The following is a 26,461-nucleotide window of genomic DNA, read 5'->3' as shown; positions in this document are numbered from 1 at the left end:
TGGCTCCAACTGCAGGGGTGTGTACGCGACCGCAGCTCCGGGAAGTGCGCAGGCGCGTGGCGCAGGCGCACAAAGGGCGGAGCTCCGGGTGGGGTGGGGTCCGGTGGTGTCCGAGCTTCCGCGGCGGGAGAGGAATGGCCAGAACTGTTTGGTGAGTCTCCTGGAGTAGGGGTGAGGGAGCTGGCCGGGGTGAAGATTGGGATCATGTCCCAAGAAGAAAAAGTATATCAGGTCAGTTGAAAAGTTGGTGAGGTCGAGCTTAAGTGGAGGAGTGGACGCTCTGGCCCAAACTGAGCAAGTCCGGCCCGGAGCCGGAACGTGGGGCGACCGTAGAGTGTTGGGCTGGCGGAGGAAGGGTATCGGGTGATGGTTCCCTGGACCCTTCCTTGAAACCAAGCTGAGATAAAATCCCGCTCCCTCAACACCTACTCCCACTGCGTTGCTGTGGTAATAGTTAATAGTCTAGTGACTACAGTGATCAGAAAGAAAACTCTAAACTAGTTGTTTGAAGAAGGTCTCTGAGACTCATGGCATTGGAGAGTCCATGCTCTCTAGGAAAGTCCATAATTACCTCGCGGCTTTACTGCAAACGCAGGAAGAAAAGGATCGGTAAAAACGAATTTCACGGTTCGGGGTTGGAGGGCAGGAGTGGGGGGACGTCGTGGAAAGTGCTGTTTCATCTCATCCTTTTTATTGTCATTAGTCACCACAATGTTAGGAAAGGCGGCTGAGGTACAGGAAACCTAAAGACATCTAAATTGGGAAAAGAAGATGACAAGGGAGTATTTTGCCTTTTGCTACTTGTCATCTTCAGGGAGAGAGGAGCTACTGGGAGAGAGCAGTTTGAATGGATAGTGGCAGCTTCTGACAGCGTTCCCTCAGCCTTGTGAAAATAATGTAGCTTCTTAGTAGCAGATATTTCAAAAATTAAGAAAGATATTACTCCATCTGTCCTGGTGCTCTTATAAGACTGATTTTCAGATGTCCCAGTAAAATACTACAGATACGGCCAGGTAGAAACGTCTTCTGCATTTTTGCCTAGCCCGGAAAATACTACACTTGAAATTCATGAGACAGCATTAGCTAGAATACTTTGAGATCTATTCTTAAAATACCTCATGGTAAAATTTAAAAAAATTAATATTTCTGTCACCAGCAAAGTTGATGCCTAACTATCCAGTAATCACTTGTCATTCATTCTTTTGGCAAGAGGTAATTAGAACACATTTTTTTTTTTTAATGTAAATATCAGAAAATAGGAGAAACACCTCTTCTCACATTACCCTGTTCCTTTGACAGGTCATGTGAAAGTAAATAAAATGATCATATAACTTAGCCTACAGCTTAAATATTTATCAGTGTTTCTAGGGGGTTTTTTTAGGTGCTTGTGGTGTGTAGATATGCACTAGAAAATTGCTGTTGTCTTAGTTCCAGAATACAAATGACTTACTGTGCCATTATTTTCTTAACAATATAGTACATCCTTTCCTATAAACAGTAGAATTTCTGTATGCAGTTTAGTGTTTGTTTCTTTTACTCTAAATGAATTTAATTAGAAGCTCACCTAAGTAAAGGTCACATATTTTCTAATCATTCAAAACACAACTGTGAACCAAGAAGAAAGAAAGCAGTCAAACAGGTCCTTTTACTCATGGGATAGCTGTCATTACTTCACTTATGAATTATACCACCATCATAAATTTTGCCTTTTAGAAAAGTATCTGTGTTATTATTTTACTTCATATTTTTAATAGACTTTTTAAAACATTACCATCTTCCAAAGTGACAGTCTGTGAAATTATGGTTTTGATGTATTTTTTACCTTTTCTAGTACACGCTTTAGTAAATATATAACTCTTAAATACACATCTGTTGCTCCCATAATGGCTAAAATCATAGCTTGTTCTTGCTCTACACTTTGGAAAATACTGGTTCGGGGCTTGATCTCATTTTTAAAATAAAGTGAAAATTGGACTACCTAAACTCTAAGGCCAGTGGACTTCAAAATTCTGTGAGTCCTGTGATTGGCTTCACCATTATGACACAGTTCTAACTAATTTAGTTATTTGGTTTCACCTGATGAAAGTAGATTTGACTAGCAAAAAGAGGAAAGGATGTTTACTGACGTTTTTGAGAAATCAGCTGCCTTTTTTTTTTTTCTTATGATTAAGGCACTTTCTTTTTCTCTTTTGGTTCCTGTGCTTTAAACATTCTGGAAATTTGCTTTTCACCTGTGTTTGTACTTTGCATTATGTATATATTAGTATTTATAAAATATGATTTTGCTTGCATCTAAGAGTGCCAAACTTTTTATTCCCGTGCCATATTTTATTTCCAGGTCTGTAGATTGACAGAGGACTAGATTACAAGGACTGGTATTTTCTTTGTCGTGGTGGGTAGTGGCTTGAAACGGATGGATCCATTGCCTACAACAATTGGAGGAAGTGGATTGTGGAGCCAGGAAACAGCTTGTGCTGTTCCTTTTATATGGGGGTGGAGGTGGTGTTCCATTTGCACTCATTTAAATTCACTGATATTTTGGTTTTGATTTCAGTTTAGATTGTGCTTCTACTGAAATATTTAAATCACTGATCACTATATTTTCCTGGAATTCCCTCATCTTGTTGGTTTTTGTGAGTTTTGTAACTTGGATTTAAAGTTTGTTTTAAATTTATTCTAACAATGTTTTTTGACAATTAAGAATACCTTTATGTGGCCCTTTGATGCTTAGAAAATAAAATCTAAGCTTCTTGGTACAGTAGACAAAGCCTTTCACAACCTGTCTCCTGTCTGCCTTTTAAAGCCACCCTTCCCCCTTTATAGGTGCACACACATATGCGTGCACAAATGTTATATTCCTGCGTGACTGCTGAGGCCTTACATTGTGGCACTTCTTTAATAATCTAAAATCACACTTTTTTTTTTAGAGTTGATCATGCTTGGATTTTGACTCCCAAATCAAAATCATGATAGATGTTTAATAATTATTGTGAAAAATTATAATAGCTTTATTAAGCACTATGTGACAGCCAAGATTCTAAATACTTTGCATGAATTAACTCAGTACTTATAACAACATTTGAAGTAATCATTATATTCTCATTTAATGAGAAAACAGTCATGGCAAAGTTAAGTAAGCGATAGTCAGGATTTAAAAACATATGCTGGGCACTTAACCAATACACTCTGTTGCCTTTCATATAAACAAGAATGCCACTCTTCTATCTACAGTGTGGAGATATTCTTTTCCAGGGACCTGAGTACTTATGTTTTCTATCTGTGACATCTGACTCCTGGTATCAGAATATTTTCGAAGCTAACCAGCAAGCTTCTAGGTGAATTTGGAATCAGCCAAAATCTTGGATGGTTTGGGTGAATATTTCATTCTGGCAAGGTTTGCCTTGCCAGTCATCTCCACCTCACACTTGGTATCACCTTAGAAGATTCCATACATATATTTGCCAGAGTATACGTCTCTGTTCCCTGGAAAATGAATGTTGCATTCTTGAGCCTTATCTTTCATATAGAGCATCCCTTTTCTGTTCCTATAGCCTTTCTTTTAGACAGGGTCAATATAATTGATTATAATCATATTTAGATCTGCCTCCCCAGGTTATACCCTGGTCACTTAGAGTAAAATTGTGGAAGCTCCAAGGTTGAGCAGGATATGAAAACTAGGTATTGGACATCAAATGATTAAGGTGTAATAATAGATGGTTCTGTAAAACTGAAATGTAATTTTAGTCTTTTGGGTTCATGATTTTTGGTGGTGCTTTCTCATTCAGCAGTATGATTTCTGTCTTGAATCGTGTGCTTCAATGCTCTTTGAAACCAAGATGTTTAAAAGATACAATTTAGTGATGTACTTATATCTGCATCGTTTTGGAGCCTTGACAAAGAATAAAGTTGTTTCTGAAGAAGAAAGTAAAAAGGAAACTTAAGAGAGGAAGTAAAAGGGGGAAACTAGCGTTAACATGAATAAGACTGTCATCTAAATGCCTTCAGAAAGAATTAAATTTCCTAACCAGAACGTGGATTTTTTTGGGCCTAACCTAGAGTATTTAGAGTATTTTGGAATACTATACACTCATACTTGTAGAGTATGTGTGTGCCCTTCTTTCCTTCCCTCTTCCTTCTTTCCTTGTGTGTGAAAAATTTTAATGTTTCATATTAAAAATGGAATCTAAGAGCCAAAATATATTCCTAAAAAGAAATTAAATTCTTTTACCCAATAAGTGATGGTCCACATCTGAATTTCTGCTTTGTCCTCTGTAATCCTTCTATTCCTTCTGTTTATTCTCCATCATTTATCTTTAGAGTCTTGAAGAGAGAGCTGCTTAAGTGTATTGTACACTTACTTGTACTTCATTAGATGCCTAGAATGGTATCTAATAATTTATGACATGAATTATTAAGTTTGAGGTAGGGATGATTGGTAAGGCTTCATTCTGCGTGAGCAAAATATTTACCATCTCAGTATTTTAGCTCTGATTCTAAGTTCACCGAGAAGCTTTTTGATTAGCTTCTCAAACGTTCTGATACCAAGAGTCACATAACCACAGACAGAAAACATAACAAATAACGTGAGCATAAATGCTCCATTCATTAATAATTGTCACTTAATGAGTCTTTACTCTGTGCTAGGCACTGTACTAAGCACTTTAAATACATAACTAATTTTATTTAAGAAACAACTCTGGATGGTAGAGCTGTTAACCTAAGGATTGAGGAAACTGAGAATTGATAGGTTAAGTAAATTGCTTGGGTATCAGAGCTAGAATGAATTCAGGGTCTCTCTGACCTCAGAGTCTATTTTTAACCACTACTTTATATTCACTCAACACAATTTTTTTTTCACTCAACACAATTCATTAAATTATCTCACCTTATCTAGAAATAGCTTAGTCACAGGATAATTAATAACTGAAATCATATTCAACCTAACTAGGCCTTGACAATAGTTCAGTCTTGGCCTTAGGCTATAAGGACTTTAGTCCAGCTATAAAGACATTGTCCCCAGATAATTGGTTAATTAAGCAGAAATTTCTATGTGCTACTATTTTCCATATGGTGTTCCACAGAACCTTAGTTTCTTGGAGATTACTAAAAATATTCTTGAAAGATTTTATGGCCATCTACATTTGACTGGGATAGCCACAGTTAAACAGATTACTTCACTGCTTCAAGATTTCAACCAAGAATGTAATTATCTAGCCAGTCTATAATGTGAGGATAAATATAAAAACTAGGAGATGGGGAGGTATAAGAGTTAAATATCTTCATTGTAAAAGTCAATGAATGATATCCAAAATTGAAAATATTAAAAAACACTATAAGCACATGATTTAAAAATGTGGGATTAAACACTAGAACTAGTACTGTTGAAAATTTTTACCTCTGGAATCTTGGGAGCAGGAGTTGGTTTGAGACAGACAGGAGGACAGGGGAACTGCTATTTATTACTGTAGTAGAACTATTTGACTTCTCAAATCATGTATATTTGCTTAAAATTAAATATGAAAGAATATCAAACCTTCAAAAATAATTTTTACTGGCTGAATAACATTTCATTATGTAGTTATACCATAATTATTCAGTCAAATCCCCTATCATTGTTTATTTAGATCACTTCAGTTTTTTTAACCTTATAAATAATACTAGGGCTAATGTATTTTTGTTTTCTATCTGTGATTTTCTTCTAGATTGCTAAAAGTGGAAAAAGGCCAGAGTAGGACTATTTAAAATTTTCTTGTATATATTGCATTATCTTTTGAAAGTTTTAATTTTTAGAAATCAGCATTTTATTTTCTTAAAGTGGTCAACAAAACTTTAAGAGTGAGAATTGAAATGCACACAGACATCCTGGATGCTAGAAAAATACTATTTATATCAGTATTTCTTATGTCATTTGGAGCTTGCCACATTTTTTATCTTTTAGAGTTTTTCATTACAATCAAAAAATTTATAGTTATTGCATAGACTTTTGCTACTAATAAAGTCATGGAAGATTCTTAAACCTGTCTACAAAACCAGTGTATTTTTAACTTTTCTAATGTTAAATGTAATAAAGTTATTTTTATAGAAAAATTTTAAAATACATTATTGTATAAGGCAGATAAAAATCATCTGTAAAAGTGTTCAAAACATTTTTATTTCATCTCATTTAAGATGGGGCAGAAGTTTATATTTTTGGCCTTTGGTTTTTAAACTATACATACTTCACATATTTTAAAATGTAACATTAAGATTTATTGTTAGAAAATAATAGCATATAACCTTGTATAATGACCATTTTAAGTCTCTAAAAACAGTTCAGTGTTTTCAGATATACTAATATATAAGTAATGATTTTAATGTTACCTTATTTAGGTTTCACTTTCTTTTGCACCAGTTATTAATAATAGCCAGGAGTGCTAGTTTAAAAAAATAATAATTTTGTCCTGTTTACAAGAAAGGAAACTTGGAATCTTTTCACTTTTAAAAATATGGAAAGGCACGTTGTCAAAATTCCAAGAAGTTATTGTAAACACAAACTGTACTTGGATCTTAATGAAGAAGGGCATCATTAGTATAGAAATATACTAACATAGTTTTTCTATCTTGTTTTTCAACCAACATTTTTCTTATTGGAGAAGAAAGGAGTGATCCATTGAAGATAAACTATAAGTTTTATATTTCAGTGGAGCCTACTCTGTAGCTGCTATCATTTATTTTAACTAAATCTCTAAGCTAGATTTTTTACTGTGGCAGAAAATTGTTTGACATAGAAAAAGCTACAAAATTGTTTTCCTTCCCATCTTCCTTTTGATTTTTATTCATTATACTTTTTTTTACTTACTGTTTTCTTATTTCAAATATTCTTTCTCCATCTTTGTCTTTTTTGTTAGTTTTTAAAAGTTGGGATATAATTTACAACTTAAAGTTTACCTTTTTAAAAATCATACAAAATAATTTCATTACTCTAAAAATCTTCTGTGCTCTGCCTATTCATCCCTACCCCCAAACCATGGTATATACTGATACTTCTATTGTCTCCATAGTCTTGTCTTTTCCAGAGTGTCATATGGTTGGAATCATACAGTGCATAGCCTTTTCAGATTGGCTTCTTCCACATATTATATATTTAAGTTTCCTCCATGTCTTTTCATGGCTTGATGTATCTTTTATTTTATTATTTTAAAGTATAGAGTACATTGGTTATACATTTATGTAGTTTATAAAACAATCCCCCTGATTGCCCTTTCTTTCCTCTGGCTCTACCCCTAGCCATTACATTACTGCTGACTACATTCACTATGCTGTGGTCCCCATCCTTGTGACCATCTATCAAGATAAGTCATTTTTAGTTCCACAGCCATTGGTTATATTTTGATGATTCCCTTCCAGATTTTTTTCTACCCATATTTTTTCCTTAGGCAGTTATAGCACATATTTGATTTTTTTTTTTTAAGTCTTAGTTTGCTCTCTTTAAATACTGACCTTCATAACCTAAACCCTATTTTGTGGTTTGTGTTTGTCTGCCTTAGACAGAAAAAAAAAATGAACCATTTAAGAGTAGTGTTTAATTTTTTATACATGCAAAGCTATATATATTTGTCTAGATTAACGTACCTATCAACTGGAAACTTGGTTTAATTTAAACCTGTTTAATATCTGTCTTGACATATGCAGACTCGTGACTGGTGTGAAAGTAGTTCAGCTGTGTAGTGTATTCAGTGTCATCAACTCTCATGTTCAAATTTAGCCTTACAGATGGAACAGTTAATATTTAGTAGCTCTTATTTTCAGTGGCATTTACAGAGATGTCACTCATATTTAACATTGTTGCTTTACTTTTGTTTTGCTTATTATTTCTATCTGCTTCTCTAGTAAAATTAAAGTAATAGCTAACACTTTAATACTAGCCATGCCTGAAGAACTATGCTTAGTACTTTGTATGAGTCCCCTTTTGAAATTTTCACTGAAAAAGCCCATGAAATAGATTCTATTATCTCTATTTTATAAATGCAGAAACTGAGTTTTAGTGGAGTTAGATAACTTGCCCAAGGTCATAAAACAAATACATTTTGGGGCCAAAATTTGAATTCTAGAGCTCCCACTACTCACCGCTATGCCAGCCTGCTATGAACAGAAGTTTCCACTTGAAAATGCATTGGTTATCATGAAAATCTAATGAAAATATGCCAAAGAGAATTGCAAATTTTATCAAACTGTTAAGAGTATAGTAATAAACTATATGTGTAACTCATCGAGCAGCTTATATTGTGATTAATTTTTTTTAAGAGAAGAAATAAGGCAAGAAACTTGGTAGAACATTTTAATGCAAAATCTTTGTTTTCCAATGTAATATGAATTATTTTATAAAATCATTCGTATATTGGTCTTGGCAGGACACTGTAGAATTGATGGTGATTTAAAGTTGTTTCTTACATCCTGAATCTCTCTCCATTTTTGTTAACAACAGCATGGATCTCCTGTTAAGTTCTCAGTCCTTTTTTTCTTTATATTCTTGAGGCCTTTTTTGTATTATTTATATTCTTAAGGCCTTTTTTTATCCCTTCTTCCTAATAATATTTTCATTTTCTAAATTAATATAGTTTTAGTTTCTAAATTACTATAAAACAGCTGAAAACCATGATTACTCTGGTCTTTCTAGTTCTACCATTTAACTCTGAGTCTGTGGAAAAGATAAAATTTCATGATTTTATTATAGAAAGCATCTAGAATTTCGAAATGAACCATTAGGAAGGGTGCTTAGCCTATTTTCTAATATTTAACAGTTCTTACATCATCTAATATTTGTTAAGGTGCATCCAACAGTAAGATTATTTACCGGACCATGAGCTCTTCTTAGTTTCAGAGTAGATCCAAACTTGAACATTAAATCTGCTCTTTACTCAGTCACCTTGGGCAAATTACTTAAACTGAGCTTTAGTGTCCCCATTTATAAAGTGGTATAACAGAGGTAATGATAATACTGTACAAATACTTAGTAGGACATATGACATATAGTACATACTCAGTGAACATTCTTCCTCCTCATTTCCCCCAGGGTTTATAATAGAAAATAAATTAAGAATAAATTAAGAGTCTTTTAGTAAGCCCAAATGGACGATAGTAAGGGAGATAAGGTGTAAAAGCTCTGAGAAAAAGTATTTTCCTCTCAAAGGCGTACAGTTAGTATAGTATATTAAGTTCCCAGAGCATTGGAAAAATAACACAGATAATCTATAAGATTATGTCCAAGAAAAATGAGTTTAATGAGATCTTTGTGTCAATCGATGTTTCCTTTTCCTTTCCCTCCCTCCTCCCCCGGCTTTAATTCTCTTTACTCTCGCAATCTGGATAGGCTTTTTCTGACTCCATGAGAAAAACTACCGGAGATAATAAATATGAGTAAAGCTATATAGTTAATTCTAGGTTGTACCCTGTCTGACACTTCTGAGCAGTTTACTAAAGGCTTGTAAGAGCCTGGAGAGTATTATTTGTCTCTTTTTGTCCTTCCCCTTACAATTCTGCTTTGTCTCTCTTAGTCCCATTTACTGTAATCATGTACTCAGCACCCTCAAGAATCCAGAGTAGAGAAGTCTTAGGCAGTTGTGTCCTCATGTCAGCCTGCCAAACATGTGAGAACTTTACAGAAGTCCATTTCTTATCTTCTTTTTCTTCCTTAAGCAGATGACACAGAATAATCGTTCTGTGTCATCTGCTTAAGGAAGAAAAAGAAGAAGTGCTAGGCAGCACTTTGAGTCCACTGAAAGAGTGTGTCCTTCAGAATAACCCCATTGCTATGCCAGGAGTGACTCCACATCCACCTCTCAGCTACATCTGCTTAATAATTAGAAAACAGAACTCTTAAAATCTTCAAGTTTAACAGAGGTCAGTTTTGCATTCAAGCCTCTCTTTGAATGTATGTAGAGTTGTACTCAGTTTTTAGTAGGAAGTTAGAAAATACTGACTTGTGATTGGCAAGAATAGCCCCCAGGAGGGAATTACAAAATTATACAATTTAAAAGATCTGGATTTCCTTACTCCCAAATGTCTTCCTACCCACAAGATACTGTGTCAGAAAACCTGACTAGGAGTGTCATTTTCTGGCACTAATTGATTAGTGTGTATTACTTTTTTTATTACTTTCTGCTCTCTTGGGCATACTGCCTGGGAAGGGCAGGCTTTGAAAGGTATCTTTTTGGCGCTCTAGGAGCTAATAGAGAGTAATGAGGCTGCCTGGGCGGGAGATGAGGATATTACAGAAAGGAAAAGTGTACAAAAATATGAAGGTGAGCGGGTACAAAGACAATTTTTTTCTTTTCATAAATGTAACTACAGAAGGTTGACAAGATAAACGGTAGCATGAACATGTGTGTCATAAAGCCAAAGGCTCAAATAATTAACAAAGTACTAAGTAAAGCATGTAATTTTATTTTATCTACTAAATAATCAGTTTTTAATTCAAGAAAGGCTTTTGTATCTTGATTATATATCTTAGTGTATGAACGTTTTGCCAGAACCACAGTCCTACTATGGCAAGCAAGATAGTAAATTTGCATTTTTACAATAATAATAATTAATAGTAATACTTTTTATGAGGAGTAACAGCTTTAATCAAGGCCTAAAAAAACAGAGCTATGACGGAACTATAAACAGGACTCTAAATGTAATGCCTTCCTGTACTGTTAATGTAGTATTGTCAGTTTTTTGTTTTATCAACAATGATTCCACTAAAAGTGTTGGTTAGCTATGGATATGACTAAAAAGATTTGTATGTGACCAGCAGGCCAATCTGGATCGTACACATACAATGGCAGTTTTTGGTTTGTGGTTCTAGTAGTTATATGCAGTCTTTATGCTACTGTTACATGTAGCTTTGTTTCTAAGATCCACTTAAATACTTTGAGAATACACCTTGTTTTTCTACTTACTTTTTCATTCAGCACAAATTTACGGAGTACCAACTGTCAGATGCTGTTAGGTGTTAGAAATACAAAGATAGAACAAAATCCTTGCCCTCCAAGAGTTCAGTGTAGTTCATTCCCAGTTAACTAGGCTCCCTGTTTGTCAGTGAGTGTACTCCATGGCAGAATTTCTCAACCTCAGCACTTTGTAATTTGGGCCAGATAATTCTTTGCTATGGGGGGCTGTTGAAAAGGAGCATTATAGGATGGTTAGCAGCATCCCTGGCCTCTAACAACTAGATGCCAGTAACAATAACTCCCCCTCCGCCAACTTGTGACAATCAAAAATGTCTCCAGACATTGCCAGATGTCTCCTGGGGCCAAATCCAGAATGTGAACCAGACTTTGTGTCACTGACAGAGAGCTCTGGTAAAATTAGTTTTCAAAAATTTAATACAGAGCTAGCAAATGTAATGAAAACAACCTAGATCTGTCACACGTTGGTTATTACTCCACATGACTCCGTATACATAAGGGTAGTACTGAATAACACCTACTTATGTTTTAGTTTGAATGTCTATGAGATTTCTTTCTGAGTTACTATGTATAGAAGAATAATCGTTCTGTTTCTTAAGGACTTCACTAAAATAATAAACAATACAGTAATTGGAAAACGAGAGTCTCCTATTAATAAAATCCTTAGTTCTTTTCTGGGCTCTTTGTATCACCATTACTCTTTTCTTATTAAGAAAGAAAATATTTCACTTTTTCCAATGAATAGCCTGGACAACTGGCACATTTTTTAAATGTTTTCTGTGTTCTTCAGGCACATGACTTTGAATTTTGTTACATTATTAACGGAACAACTACCTAATTTAGCCTTCTTCACCTTATTGCTTTTCCACATTCAAACAATGTACAATGAATATTGTACGACCAAGAATTCATTTTACTCATTTCTTAAATAATGCCTTCCTTCTCAAAGTAGAGAGACCACCTTCCTATTAGAAAACAGTGCTTCAATAGAGGTCTTGAAATCTGAGTTTTAAGTTCACCTCTGGTACTAATGAGCATTTAAGCATCCATTAACTCTCTCTCAGCCTTAATTTCTTCACCTGTAATGTAGGTAGGTAGATAGAGATAGACTGACTCACTTTTTTATCCTGTTTTCCAAATAAACATTCTAAATTCCAGAAGTCCACACTCTGCTCAAACAAACTTGTGCTTTGTATCCTTATCCTTACAGAATATCTACATTTCAGTTTCGGTGCCTATCGAGAGTTTTAATTCATCATGGATAATCTGTCACCGGAAGAAATTCAGTTAAGGGCTCACCAGGTTACTGATGAGGTAAACATTTTTTTTGGCATAAGTAATTCTCTTTCAATTTTCACAGTGGAGGGATGAGACGACCTTCATAGAAGACCATTGTGTCCTCTCGTACTCTTTTTGTATCAAAGAATGCATATGCCCTAGAATGCCATTACTAGCTCCTTATTTTTTCAACTTACCAAAAAACTAGATAAGTAAAAACAATTTATATGATTTTTTAACAGGTAATTATTACTTAACAGTTACTTATAACAAAAAATACTCTAGATTTGATAAATTCTGGATATTTGATTTTACTGTAACTTTCTAATATCTATGTAATATATCTAGATTTCTGCTTACATTAAATTTTTACAAATCTCATAAACTTCACCCTCCAAATTTTTCTTAAGGTGTACCTGCAAGGAAGAATACTAAAATTATAGTGATCAACTTTCTTTTTTTTTTGTTTTAAAAGGAGGAACTGATGTGCTGGCAATCTTTAAAGATAGAGTAGCATCATGAATATGACCTGTGATAAGATTTTTCTTTTTTTTTCTACATGTTTTAGAATGCTAAAACTCTTAATATTTTTTCCTAGTCTCTGGAAAGTACAAGGAGAATCCTGGGTTTAGCCATCGAGGTAAGAAAGTGTTTAATTATCAAGTTAAATATAGAAACTGTATAGGAGGGATCCTGATATCACAAGCTGAAATTGGTGTTAAGACAGAAGAATATTGTTTCAGTCAGCTTTATTATTCGAAACCAGCGATTGATAAAATTGTCAGATGATGCACTAACAGGCCTTTTTTGTTTTTTCCATTAACAGTATTGGAAAATGACAGGGTAGTAGATCAATGCAACATGAAATTGTAACTTATTTTATTTTATTATTTTTGGTTGCAGGGCATTTAGTATTTTAAAGTATGTTGGTTTGGGGATATTAGTTTTCTTTGTAGCTCTACCCTTATGAGAACGTAGGTTTCTAAATGATTCTCTCCTGCTGTTTATTAGGCCTTATAGTTTTTGTTTCTTTTAGTTTGCTATGTTTTGTTATGCTATCAGCTTTTTTCCCTTCTTTTAGTCTCAGGATGCAGGAATCAAGACTATCACTATGCTGGATGAACAAGGAGGTGAGTTGCAGTTATTGGCAGAAACTCTTGATTTGACTTAGATATCAGAAAGCCCTTTCAAATCAGCCATGTATAAATTAATCTTTTGGGAGTGCCTTTGCTTTTGTAAGATAAGAGTGACATATTTACTTCTTTTCTTCTAATTTGAATTATATCATGTTTATTGCCTACTGGAGGTGGGGGCAGCAATGTCTAATTATATACCAGGTGTTTGTTAGGTAGTAGGACTTAGAGTTTTTATTAGTCTCATGACACCTCTCAGATTTTGAGCCTATTCAATGATAGAAATGCTGGGGATCCGATCTAGTCACAGTACACTTAATTTGGTTGTAAAGGTCATTTCTAAACAAATGCTCATATGCTCCTATTATACAAATTTCTTTAGAACAAATCTTTCCACAATAAGAGGCCAGGTGTCTCAGGATCAGTATGTGAACTAAATTGTTTCATATTGGACAGTATGTGATACCTTCTGGCACTGATACAGTTACTATGGTGTGTTATAGGTGGATTTGAGATTGAAGTTTGCTGGTTTATAATAGTTGGCATTGTGAATGTAACACAAAATGTAACTTCTACAACTTACTCTTAGAAAAACTAAACCGCATAGAAGAAGGCATGGACCAAATAAATAAAGACATGAGAGAGGCAGAGAAGACTTTAACAGAACTCAACAAGTGCTGTGGCCTTTGTGTCTGCCCGTGTAATAGGTGAGTTGATAAATCAAGACCTTTGTAAAAATAAATTTAAAGTGTGAGCATCCTCCCTCCCTGCCCCCCAATAAGGTCATAAGTGTGACTGGGTCTAAATAAGAAACTTTGTTAGATAAACTTAAACTGTTTCTCCTTAAGGCAAATGAAGCTTTTCATGTAAATGGGTAGATTCACTGAAATCCATGGCTTAAATTTGATCAAATTTCGATCCCAAAATTGGGATCAAGTTCAATTTCAGTTTTTAGTAATACACTAAAAGGTTGGGAAATATACATCTGGATAATAAAGAGCAAGATGGAACTAGTGTCTTTTCTTTTCAAACAAGGAGTATTAACAAAATTTATATTCTGTTGGTTTGGAGAACATCATTTAGGAGAGGTAGGACTTAAGTTAGGCGCTGAGTGATTAGAAGAATTTGGATGTGGAATTTGGGCGTGGAAGAACTGGGAGGGCATTTTCTATGTAAGGTTTAATGTAAACAGACATTACAGACAAGCTCGACTTAACTGGATTGCATGATTCATACAGATCAGAAGTGGAAAATAAGGCATAAATAGGCAGTAGAGAAACTTGAATGCCAGACTAAGGAGTTGATGGTTTGGAGCGGAGTATATAACTACACACCAGGAGACTAGTTAGAAACCTTTTGCAATCTAGGCCTGTGAGGTATTGAGGTTAGAGAGAAAATTGTAAATCACAGAGAATTCATTTTAAATCAACTAATTATATATCAAACATGAGGAAGGAACTATCAAAGAAGACCGAAGATTTGAAGTCTCTCGTAAGCTAGGAGATGAAAAGTCTTCAAATTCTTTATATATGGTGAATGAGATTATGGTTGGCAGAACGGAATTCATTTTTCTTGGTGACTCCATTTTGAATATACAAGTTTTCTGCTTATTCTAGGGTAAACCAAACTCCATGGTGTTGAGAAATGTTTTATTCAGATCCAGATGAGGTTTGGACTAAGGCAGTTAATCATTATCTCGCCTTCTGTTAGAGCTCCTCTATGTTTTGAAAATTAGTTAACAAAACAACAACTTTAAACTTTAACTTTAGTTGAAATGACAGTGTCTGGAAATAGTGACTATGGTTACTGCTGAGAGTATTCATTTTTAAAGAGCTTCATAAGCATTAGTACTTTCATCTAGTTGTCTCATCAGTTGTGTGGTAAACCAAGAATGGGATACAAAGGTTTCCAGACTTCAGCATTTTTACTGCCCAAAGGAGTTAGGAATGGAGGAACTTTTGTTATATTGTCATACTTTCAGATCAGTGTTTTCATGTAATAGCATTCTCTCTGCCATTTCTATGAGATAAAATAGAATTAAGTTGCTTGTTGATCAACTTTATAGTGTTTTAGGCATAAGAAGTTAAGATTTGAGTGTTCTTTCTAGTCTCGTCCATTGGCTTCCTATTCTAAGACAAGTCTGTTATCCTCTTTAGACTTTGGATGACTCTCCGAAATGCATATTTTAATAACTATGACTTGTCAGTCAGTGTTTAGCCAATGACTTTAAGCAAACAAGTTGGAAATGCACAGATTTTTTTAATACAAACTCTTAACTGTGTTTTTGCAAACTTGTCCTTTTCTCCTGTGTTCTTTATACCCTTGGAAGAGTGCAGAGGAGAAAAAGTTAATTTTCTTGAGATTGGATATTAAGAGAAGAGCAAAGAGGAAGAAGTCCTCCCTAAACCCTAGAGCAAAATCAGCTGTGAGTCAGAGGTTGAACAGGAAGAGCAGTGAATCCCAAGATGGTCTATTATAGAAAGTAGGAAATGGAGCTACAGAAGTATTAATTTTATTTCTTTCGTGTATCCCAGCCAAGCATAGGAAAGATTTTCTTGGACACTGGTGAAAGTGGAGGTGGTAAAGTATGGTCCTGAAGCAAGCAGTCTTTAGCTTCTAACCTCAGCAGAACCATTTCTCAGTGGGACAAGAGAAGGCACTTCTTAACAGATGGACTCAAGAAGTTACTATAACAACAGTTGTTCCCCAAAGAAGAGAGAGTAATATTCCAATTTAAAGATGTCTGATTGTAATTGCCTTCTTTCTGCCTGTCTCTTCTTTATATCATTGAGTCCTTGGCCTCTATGGTATCTCTTGTCCTCAGCTGTATTTACTATCATTTCTGCCAGTGTTTTGAGCTTTCTTAGTTTATTTACTAGTTTCAGTTAGGCTTATCATATAAATAGCCACAACATGAGCTTCTCAAAGGCCAATACAGGATCTTAGTCTGCTTCGTATAAGGCTAGTACTAATTCTGGTAGTAGTAATAACAACTCCGGTTCACAGTATCTTATCTGCCGTTCAGAAATCTAAAAAACTCTGAAAGCCAAAGTTTTTTTTTTTTCCCCCCCCCGTAATGTGGATTCACAACTTATTAACTAGAATATGAAATGTAACCTGAACTGAAGCCGTTTATAATTTTTATCACACTTAGTGTAAATGTTAATTTATTTTACTACAGAAATATCAATGTATTTGATTGTGTGGTACTGCTCAAAATGTCTGGCATCCAAGGGTTTGGATAAGAATTGCAGGCCTATGTATTAATTTAGGCTCTTACTATTATGACACTTGAAATTTAATCCTAACAGTAACTCTAATATGAGATAGATTTTCTTATCACCATTCTACATTTGGGGAAAGAGAGGCACAAAAAGGCTACACTAGCAAGTGGAAGAGCTGAGATCCAAAACCAGGCAGAGTCCTAGCTTTTAACTCTATGCTACATTGCTTGACTTTGGCAAGAAAAGAGTGAACTTTTTTGTTGTTGCTGTTGTTACATGTATTGTGATATAGAAAATGTCTTGAGTAGACTTATTCTTTGAGATTTCTTTCGTTCAGTAGTATATTTGTTGAAGCCAGGTCAGCAGATCTTTTTTTAATAAGACATGGAAATAGTTTTACTTAACAGAACTCTGTATTAGAAGGGAATTTTAGCCAATTTTAGCCAACTTTAGCCAATTCTTTTTAAAGGATTACTAGAATTTAAAAACAAACTACTAGGATTAAACTTTAAAATTGTGAATAAGTGTCATTATGTTAGCTTGCTACTATTTTAATCCTAAAAGCAAATAGCACAGATCCTTATTAAAAATCCTGTCTTTGTCAATAACTTCGAAAAGTTGTAATTTAACTAACAAGAGATTAAAAGGAGGCAGAGTTAAAATACGAAGTCTCAGAATAGTAAATTGCCTGGTGTCCCAGTTTAACCATTCTCAGACAAAGTATTCTTCTGTCTTAACGTGCCTCTCTTTAGTCTGTGCTTATAATGTCAAACATAATGGCACATAGTTTGAACACAGATCAGTATTTCTGGACCACTTATTAGAGAAAATCGAAATTGGTACTATAGATTTTATAGTATTCCAATTCTGTGTCGTATTGAGATGTAAATATTCAGCTCTGATTGGTTAAAATAATATTGAATTATATTTTGGTCAGCATTTGATTAGATCCTCCATCCTGCTCACTGGAGATAGAAAGATAGGTAAAGCATAGCTCTGGCGCTGTTTTATTTTTCATTATTCTATTTTTTGTGTCTCACATGGTACCTGATACATAGTAGGTACTCAATAAATACTTATTGATTGAATGTCTTTGAGAAGAAATTTATTGGCTGATGGGAAAGTTAGACAAGTAAAAAAGATTTTTAAAAATTAAAATGCAAATAAAAAACATAATAGAATTAAGAGAAATCTGTAATCACCAAAGAAAGAGTGAGGAAGTTTCACAACCTCTCTATTAGTATTTTCCTTCTCTCTGTATTAATTTTCATAATTTTAGGAAAGAATATCATGACCCAGACATTCTTAGGAAAAACAAAGTATGCTCTGGTTTAAATAGCTTTCTTGTTTTTCTTTTTATCTAGGTTCTCAGATGTCGGTTGTCTCTATGAAACCAGGCAGGAATTTAAATGAATTATGTTTTGAAAACTCTGAACCTGCTTCTGTTCTGTTTGACTGGCATTCACTATTTTCTGCATTTCATTCTCACCTAATCTTTTCCTTTCTAATCTGCTTACTAAAAAATGAAGATTTAACATCAGAAGCCGGGCTCAGTAACTGATCAAAGGGAACTTTAAGATGCGGTCTTGTGGCGCAGTTTGGGCTGTTAACCTGCTATCTAAAGGTGATGCTTCAAATGGCTTTTCTGTGCATGCGCATGGATTTTGTGAATGGTAGAGACTGTCTTAAAAACTGCTATGGTGTGTCGTGTAAAGTGAATTTGTTCTTGATGGGTTTTGTCTGCCAAAAGATGAACTTTACAAAAAGGATCTTAATTTATACTACTATCCTTTGACTAATGGTTCTTACAACTAAGTTTTTGCTAAATAACAATGTTATAAAAATAAAAACACCCTTGAAGTTTTATTTTTTAAATTTTTTAAAATTAATTAATTAATTTATTTATTTATTATGGTAACACTGGTTAATGAAATCCAGTAAGTTTCAGGTGGACAATTCAACAGTAAGAAGTTTTAAATAGGTTGATCTTTGTAGAGAATTGCTGTGTTCTAGTTCTGATCAAAGGTAAGGGGATATTCAGGCTAAATCCATCATTCTCCAAAGGATTTTGATTTCAGCATCCCATTTTCTATTAAGTTTCCCAACTTTTTCCCAGTTCCAGAATCAAGATTTTCTCTATTGAAGTGCTGGCTTCTAATGATTTGGATTTTTTATGATTTAGGATACTACCAAAATGAGGAATTAATTGCCCAATCTAAGTCATCTTAAATGCCATTCAGAACAAGATGGGGTATAAATTTAAAATGTTACCATATCTAGTATCTTCTTTTTTAAATAAGAGTTTTCCTCTTATGTAATGTGTTAGCTTGTTGTAGTTTCGTGTTGAATTAATACAGAGCTAACTTACCTTAATTTTTTTTAAAAAATTAATCCTCTAATCAGACTACTTTTTATTATAACGTTTGGCTCCTTAATTTTGGATCTTTATGGGAACTACTAATACTGTAGGGAAATGTTAGAAAATTAAGTATTTGATTTCTACACTTTGTTTCTTGCTCTCCTTTTTCTTCTTTCCTGTAGGCTGATCATCCAACACACACACACACAAACTGGTATTTATTTGGTCTGTTTTCTCCTTGTTATGAAGGAATTTTGGCTAATATGTGGCTTTATTTTTGCCATTTTTATTCAGTTAGTACTAATGTTGACAACCAAAACTAGAAAAAGAACTTTTATTTGCTTGTTTTAGTATTTTGATTTAATTTTTAGTTTACTATAAGGACATTTGTTTAATTTTTATTTTTCAATTAGAGTTGACATTCAATGTTATTTTATAGAAAAAGAAATTGTTAAAGTTATTGTGTATATATTCTGATACTTGTTTTCTGCTTTTACAGCAGCATCTTGAATTAAGGGCTATTTCTATTTTTATTTCAAACTTTCCATTTTTGAATGTGATTTATATTGAAAAAAGTGGTAAAGATTATTAGACACCTTAAAACTGACAGGTAGTTTCCAGATGGAGTTCTTAATTGCATTAACATCTATCACTAACTTGCTTTAGCATTTTATCATGGTCTAATTTCTTCGTAAAGGGGCTAGAGTTTTTTTTATGCAGAAGATCAGAAACACTTTTTCTTACTGTACACGAAAACAGTCAGGGCCTAGATGTCTTTTTATGTAGCCATATTCCAACTATATTCAGCTACAATAAGATCTCAAAGCTAGAGAATGTTAATAGTCCAGAAGAGTAAACATGCCAATTGGTAGTCTGTGCACTTAAAGGCATGAATTGTTAACTAAGGATCAGGTAGAGATTGAGGCCTAAGAATGAAAAGTATGTGTCTGATGCTTTACAAAGTAATTTTGCATTCATTATCAACAGAACCTTTCATAGCCCTGTGAACTCTTAAGTATTGTTATTATCTTAGTATATATCTTATGTAATATATAAGATATAGAATGCTCAGAGATGGAAGTTTGCTTAAGGTTCTACAGCTACTGAATGACAGGTATAAGATTAGGATTCAAGTCAATTTACCACAAACATTGTGCCTTAAAAAGTCCTGATGTGTACCTTTGCTTCCTCCAGATTAATTCCTCAGTGTCCTAATACACAGAAATACAAAGACTATTAGAGTCACCTAAGATATTCCTTCTAAAACAGATTAGAAATCCCTTAGAACAGTGTCTCTCTGGGTAGCTGAATGACCTAAAACAATAACAACAAAAGATTCCCAGGTTCCACTCCATACAAATCGAAGCAGGAACCTGTGTTCCTGTGTGTTCACGCATCCAGGTCACTCTGGTGCTCAGTCAAACTTGGGAAATACTACCTTTAAAGAATTTGAGACCCTTTGAAGGAAGACAAATTAGATTAAAACATTATTGTTTTAATTAGATAGGCAGCTGCCTGACACTGCCCTTAAAAACAAGTTACTTTTAAGAGTGTTCTAACTTGATAGAGAAGCTCCAGGGTAACAGGATCTTGAGCAACCAGAAGGCATTACCTTGAGTGTAGATGCTGAAAGAGATATGGAGCTATCTCAAGGAAAAAGATAAGAAATCACTTCTTTATAAACATTCAGAACATGTCACAACTGTATGAAAAAAAAAAACATTTGAAAGTAAACATGACAATCCAATGCAAAGCTGGGTTATATTTATAAACATTTTTAAAAATTGAAATTCAGCTTTTTGCACCTTTTCCTCTTGATATTGAAAGAACATCTTCAACGATCCTGTCTTCTTAAAGAGAGAAGGGTTTGGTAACCAGTCATTCTTTTTTTATAAACTGTGGCTTAATTGAACTTCATCCATGATATCACGTTAAGACTTTGTTTTCATCTTATGCCCTTTATATATAATTATGGGAGGAAGAATTCTCAAAAGTTTGAGGAATTTCAAATATTGTCACTTAAGGTTGAGGAGGCGGTTGGAGCACGTGTATATTATCCCTTGAGAGACTAAGAACACATAAGTCCTGTCTCAGTCTACTCTCGATGTGTTAAAACTCTCAGAAATGTAGTATCTTAATGTTTAGTGCCTTTTGAATTCTAGCTTTCACTTTTTGACCTGTTCTACAGTCTGACATGCTGACAAAAACCCCACTTATATTCTCTTAATACCTCTGGTTATTAACTTTCTGATAAACTAATATGTTGTTTATTTTGTTTACTAGCTATCAGTTTGCTTTAGGATTTTGTCTGAGACTCATTAACAAAGAATACATGTAAATGAGTTTCACGAAACTTAACAGATAATTTACATAAATATTTATTTTAAAAATGTATATTTCACCTTGTTCCAGGAAAGATTTAACATGGCTAATTAATAAATAGATTAATTAATAAAACATTAATAAAACATAATAGCATAAATAGGAAATTAATTGTGAGGACTTAAAGTGGAACCAAGAAAGACATTTTGAGAACTAGCTTCTCAGTGTTCATATATTTGTTTACCTTTTCAGTGCCTCTTAGCAAAAAAGTAGTGGTACCCTTTCTCTAGTATTAATGATTAAATATATTCTTTTTTTTCCCTTTTTTTTTTTTTTTTTTTAATGCCTACAGCACCTTGTATTCCAAGGTAGTCTCCCATCCAAATACTAACCAGGCCCGACCCTGCTTAGCTTCTGAGATCAAATGAGATCGGGCACATTTAGGGTAGCATGGCCAGACCAGCATTAATGATTAAGATCTAAGATCCAACTCTATGTTTGCCAGAAATGAATCTTCACATGTCTATTAAGGAAAGAGACACTGTTTTCATAGATTCTCTCCTTTGCTTTTGTAGTTTTGAAACTTCCTCATTAACATATTAGTTGAATAAATCAGAAACTAATATTATAGCCATATACTACTTTGTTTTTATGTATAGAAAAAAAATAAAATTGTATGGGTAACATTGTACATAGCCAAATAATCAGTAAAAAGGTTTTATTTGTGTTTTTTTGTATAGCTATTTTAAAGTCACTTTAGTAGGTTCTTTTTCTTGCCATTTATAGTTCAAGTAGTAAATCCCATGGTAGTTTCTGGCTTTGGCTGATTTTTGTCTATATCAGTTACATCTAAAGCACATACTTCTACTTTTAAGAGGCCTGGATTTAGGACTTTTTTTTTTTTTTTAATTTGGAAAAATGAGCTCTTAAATGAAAAAGCCCTAAACCATAGGATTTATAACTGGTACCAGAATGGCCAAGATAGTTATTAATTGGCTGTTCAATTTGGAAATAATTCATGCCTTTCCTTCATGATGTTTGTTTGCTTCTTAAGAAATTCTTTTTAAAGTTTTAATTCCTATTAAAATTCTTAACTTTAAAAAACTGTTCAGCTTAGAACTACTCTGGTTTGAGTTAAGTGGGCCTAAGTGTTGCCTACTCAGCCTTTTTACTCTTCTATCTCTTACCAACCTCTAGATGCCTCCAAGGACACTCTTAAGGCATCCCAGAATAGCTTTCTTAAGGATTTTTTTTTTCCTAATGTCCATTAAATCTTTTCTCTAGAGAGTGTTAGAGGTTAGGGGAAACTGAGATATCAAATAATTGTATTTTGCTACTTGCTAACTGCTTAATGAAGATTTGGTAGAAGTATTTGAACCTTTAGAAACCTTTATTAAAGTCGGTGGACTTATACAATTCATCTTTTTCTATGCCATATTGCAATGGATTATAATATACATAATCAAGATCTAGCTGTATGTATGTAGCTTTTATGCTAAGGGTGCTAGGGTCATCCTCAAATTGACAAGCACTAATAATTACAACTCTCTCTCTTCTGCTTTTTTGGTATCTCCCTGCATTCTTGACTCTTATATAGGACAAAGAACTTTGAATCTGGTAAGAACTATAAGGCAACATGGGGAGAAGGTGGAGACAACTCTTGTAGCAATGTAGTATCTAAGCAGCCAGGCCGAGTGACAAATGGTCAGTCTCAGCAAGCAGCCACAGGAGCATCCAGCGGTGGATACATTAAACGGTATGTCGGCTCCTCCTAATATTTTTACCGCTTTCCTAAATGAATGGTCCACTGAGGAGGATGGATGTGGTTATACATGAACCCTAACTCATCAGTTAGAAATGCATTTATTCCATTTAAAAATGCATTTAAAAATATGCTTTCTGACAAAATAGGAAAATGTGTTTTAAAATGGATCATCTAGAGCAGGGGTTGGCCAGATCCCTATAAGAATATCTGTAAAAAGTCAGATAGTGAACATTTCAGATTTCCAGGCTATGCAGTCTCTGTCACAACTACTCAGCTTTCTCGTTGAAGGAAGGTTTATTAAAACATTACTGGGATCCACTTCCAGTTGATTTCAGGAGATCTGGAATGGAGTGTAAGAATTAGCATGTTTTTGTCTAACAAGTTCTCAGGTGATGCCAGGAATCACATTTTGACTGTCCTAGAGTTGCTTCTTAATCTTCTTACATAGCTTTTAAGACATTGTGTTCTCCTTGATCACTCTTTCAATTTTTAGTATAGAATATTTCCAATAATGGTACCCTACATTTCTTAGGGTCTAACACTTGCTGAGAGTCATTTTGGTTGCTTATTTTTGTGAAAACTAAATCTAGACTTAGTCTATTTATAATTTACTAAAAAATACCAAATTAAATATATTTTCGTGATAGTATAACTAATGATGCCAGAGAAGATGAAATGGAAGAGAACCTGACTCAAGTGGGCGGTATCCTTGGAAATCTAAAAAACATGGCTCTGGACATGGGCAATGAGATTGAGGCCCAAAATCGACAAATACACCGGATCACAGAAAAGGTAAAAGCTTCTTAGTGCCATAGGAATATGAGACATTTGGTACAATGTTTTAGTAATGGATATCTGTGCTAAATACTTCAGGGAGAACAATAGGATAAGATCCTGTCCTCACTGGTGTTAGAATTTTGATGAGGACGCCAATTCTAACACATTGTAAAACAATAGCTAAGTTCTCCTGTTGCTCGTGGCAGTTGTCTCATTTTGAAACCAAGACCTTGGAATGAAGTGGTTTTATTTAAAATTTCACAAATGAAGCTTAGAATCTCTTCTAATCTTTGTGTGGTCTTCCTTTGTGTGGTCCCGCCCTGCCTCTCACCCCCCACCCCCCCCAAAAATTAGCAAGTTAGTTTCTGGAGTTTTATTTTGTTAAATAACAAATTAGTAAGTTCCTGAATCCTCATCTCATAAGTCAGTAGGTAAAAATCAGTTCTGCAGAATGGTTCTTGTGGAATGGACACACAGAAGAGCCCTGTAAGTAACGAAAAATGTGATTGCAATTTTTTAATTTCACATAATATAAAAAACACTGAAAGTGAAATCGTGTTCAGTGTTTGGATGTGTCACATCTAAACGCCATTCTTATTTATTGTCACTGCATTAAAATCTCAGTGTGCTTTGAAGGATGGGGTGAGTTTTTAAGCTTAGGTATTGAATCACAGTGGATTTCACTGAGGCAAATGATGCTTTTAATGCTATTACATAGGTTTAGGCTACATATTACCCATCATTTTAATTCAGATATTATTGTGGATGTGGTGATATGTATATTCCAAAGATCTTGGGGAAGGTTATTTCAGTCTCTCTGGGTTAGACCTAGGGTAGGCCCAGATGGGATTCTATGATTTAGTTCAGGGGACTCCCTCAAGGTCCAGAACTGTAGCAGAGAAGAGCATTCTTATATTTCATTGTGTCTAAAATGCCATTGATTATAATAAGATCCCAGTTTCAGATGTGTTAAACTATGACAAAAATGGTATAGTATTCATAAAATACTGGCAAATTCTGTTATATGTCATATTTATGCACTCACGTTTTTCCAAATAAATTTGATAGTTCCTGTCCAAAATGAGTTTTGTACTATGACTTCCTGAATTTTCTGTCAATTACTCCAAGTGTATGAAATTTAACTTTTATTAGACCAACTTACCTTGTGAAGTAATGCTGATGTCTTTTTCTTTTTTTTCAGGCTGACACCAACAAAGATCGTATTGACAATGCCAATGCCAGAGCCAAGAAACTCATTGACAGCTAAAATACTGCTGTGCTTTCTTTACCATTTAGTCACTTGCCTAGCTCTTCCTTCGAAGTCATTGCCTTTTCAGAGTTTGAATATTTGGTTCCATACTCTTCTAATCAGAAGATAATGTAGAAGAAGGGTGAGGAGTAACAGCCCCCGTTTGTTTTTTATTATTTTAACTTTTTCCCTTGAGGATAGACTGCTGCTCGGCCTTCCTTCTAGTATTTCTTTCTCAGTTTATCCTCTTAGATTGGTTTTCATACATCATATATAGCATTGTTGTTCACCTTCCTTGTTTACTGTAGCAGGTTCTTCTGCTTTCAAGATTTGGAAGCATTGCCAAAGACAGCCATGAATAAGGAAGCTGGGGGCAGGGGTCGGGGAGTGCAAGAAGGACAAGCAAGAGGTAAGAAGTTACCTCAGTAAAACATTCAGGCCACAAAGCAAAAAGTTGTATCCACAGTAAAGATCTAGTTGGGTTTAGTTTTTAATTTAAGTTGCAGTTATTGACAACTTAGGCTAATAATTGGTTTTGGAGCTTTTATACACAATATTTTTGTTATACATCACAACTTTGCAACCTCTGCTTCAAAAAAGAATAGAATAAGTTTTTTTAAAGTGAGATTAATTCCCGAACTCTTGGTGTTTCATATATGTACATAGATTCTGTGATTACATTTCATATTGCACCATACAAGAACACTTTGTATAAGTTAATGGCTTTTTATTTTCGTATTTTAGTATCATGGTTCCATTACAAGCCTTTTAACCTCATAAATTTGTCATTAGTCTTTCAAGAAAAAAATACGTAAATATGTATGTATAACATGAGAATTTCTCTCTGAAGGCCTTAAAATTTTTTGGAAAAGTTTGACAAAGTGTATCACATGAATTCAGATTTACCTCAATGCCAAGAATTATGTTTAGATAGAAAAAAGAAACTTGTTTTGATCTCAGGTAGAAAAATTGTTAGATTGCCTTGAGTTTTATGTAGACTTAAGACTTTCAAAAAGCTAGAATTCTGTTAAACTAAAAGTAATTTGGAAAATTACACCTTTGGTTTCATTATTGATGATTGCACTGTCATTCTCTTAGCCTTGTGTACTTAGCATCTGTAGCCTTGTGAACTAATTTCAGAATCACGTTTATTTAGATCCTGAACAGTTATAAAAATCTGATTGGTATTTGTCACCTTTATTTTAAAGCTAGCACCTGTATACTTCAAAGCTATTAATGTGATTGGTTTGACCAATAACCACCTTGATTCTTACAATTAAATTTTGTAACTAATGGAATTGTTCTTTCAAATAGGTAAGTGTGCTCCTGTGGCTGTTTTGGGTTGGGGGGCAATCATTTCATCAGCTTTTATTTAACAAATTGAGTAAAGCAACGGTTCATAAAGTAAGAAGCACTCCAGCAG

General features: G+C 34.2%; 1 protein-coding gene across 2 annotated transcripts; it reads left to right on the top strand.

The window, feature by feature from the left end:
• The first annotated feature begins 60 nt into the window (after window positions 1-60).
• On the top strand, window positions 61-26,351 carry SNAP23 (synaptosome associated protein 23). 2 transcript variants are annotated; one of them, XM_039888384.1, is made up of 8 exons: window positions 61-151; window positions 12,142-12,245; window positions 12,808-12,849; window positions 13,291-13,339; window positions 13,932-14,049; window positions 22,845-23,003; window positions 23,660-23,804; window positions 24,991-26,351. In XM_039888384.1, exons 2-8 carry the CDS (start codon window positions 12,189-12,191, stop codon window positions 25,054-25,056), a joined length of 636 nt encoding a protein of 211 aa, XP_039744318.1. In that variant the 5' UTR covers window positions 61-151; window positions 12,142-12,188; the 3' UTR covers window positions 25,057-26,351. The 2 variants fall into 2 exon arrangements, with proteins under 2 accessions (XP_039744318.1, XP_039744319.1); XM_039888385.1 differs by having other exon boundaries at window positions 104-231.
• The last annotated feature ends 110 nt before the right edge of the window (window positions 26,352-26,461 follow it).

The sequence above is a fragment of the Pteropus medius genome, unplaced genomic scaffold (assembly GCF_902729225.1).
Source record: "Pteropus medius unplaced genomic scaffold, Ma_sr-lr_union100, whole genome shotgun sequence".
Taxonomy (NCBI): domain Eukaryota; kingdom Metazoa; phylum Chordata; class Mammalia; order Chiroptera; family Pteropodidae; genus Pteropus; species Pteropus medius.
This window is presented reverse-complemented; position numbering and strand designations above follow the sequence as displayed.

Coding starts and splice junctions, on each gene's coding strand:
- SNAP23 (XM_039888384.1), top strand. CDS start 12,189: ATGGATAATCTGTCACCGGAAGAAATTCAGTTAAGGGCTCACCAGGTT. Junction 12,850..13,290: donor TCCTGGGTTTAGCCATCGAG/GTAAGAAAGTGT, acceptor CCCTTCTTTTAG/TCTCAGGATGCAGGAATCAA. Junction 23,805..24,990: donor TACACCGGATCACAGAAAAG/GTAAAAGCTTCT, acceptor CTTTTTTTTCAG/GCTGACACCAACAAAGATCG.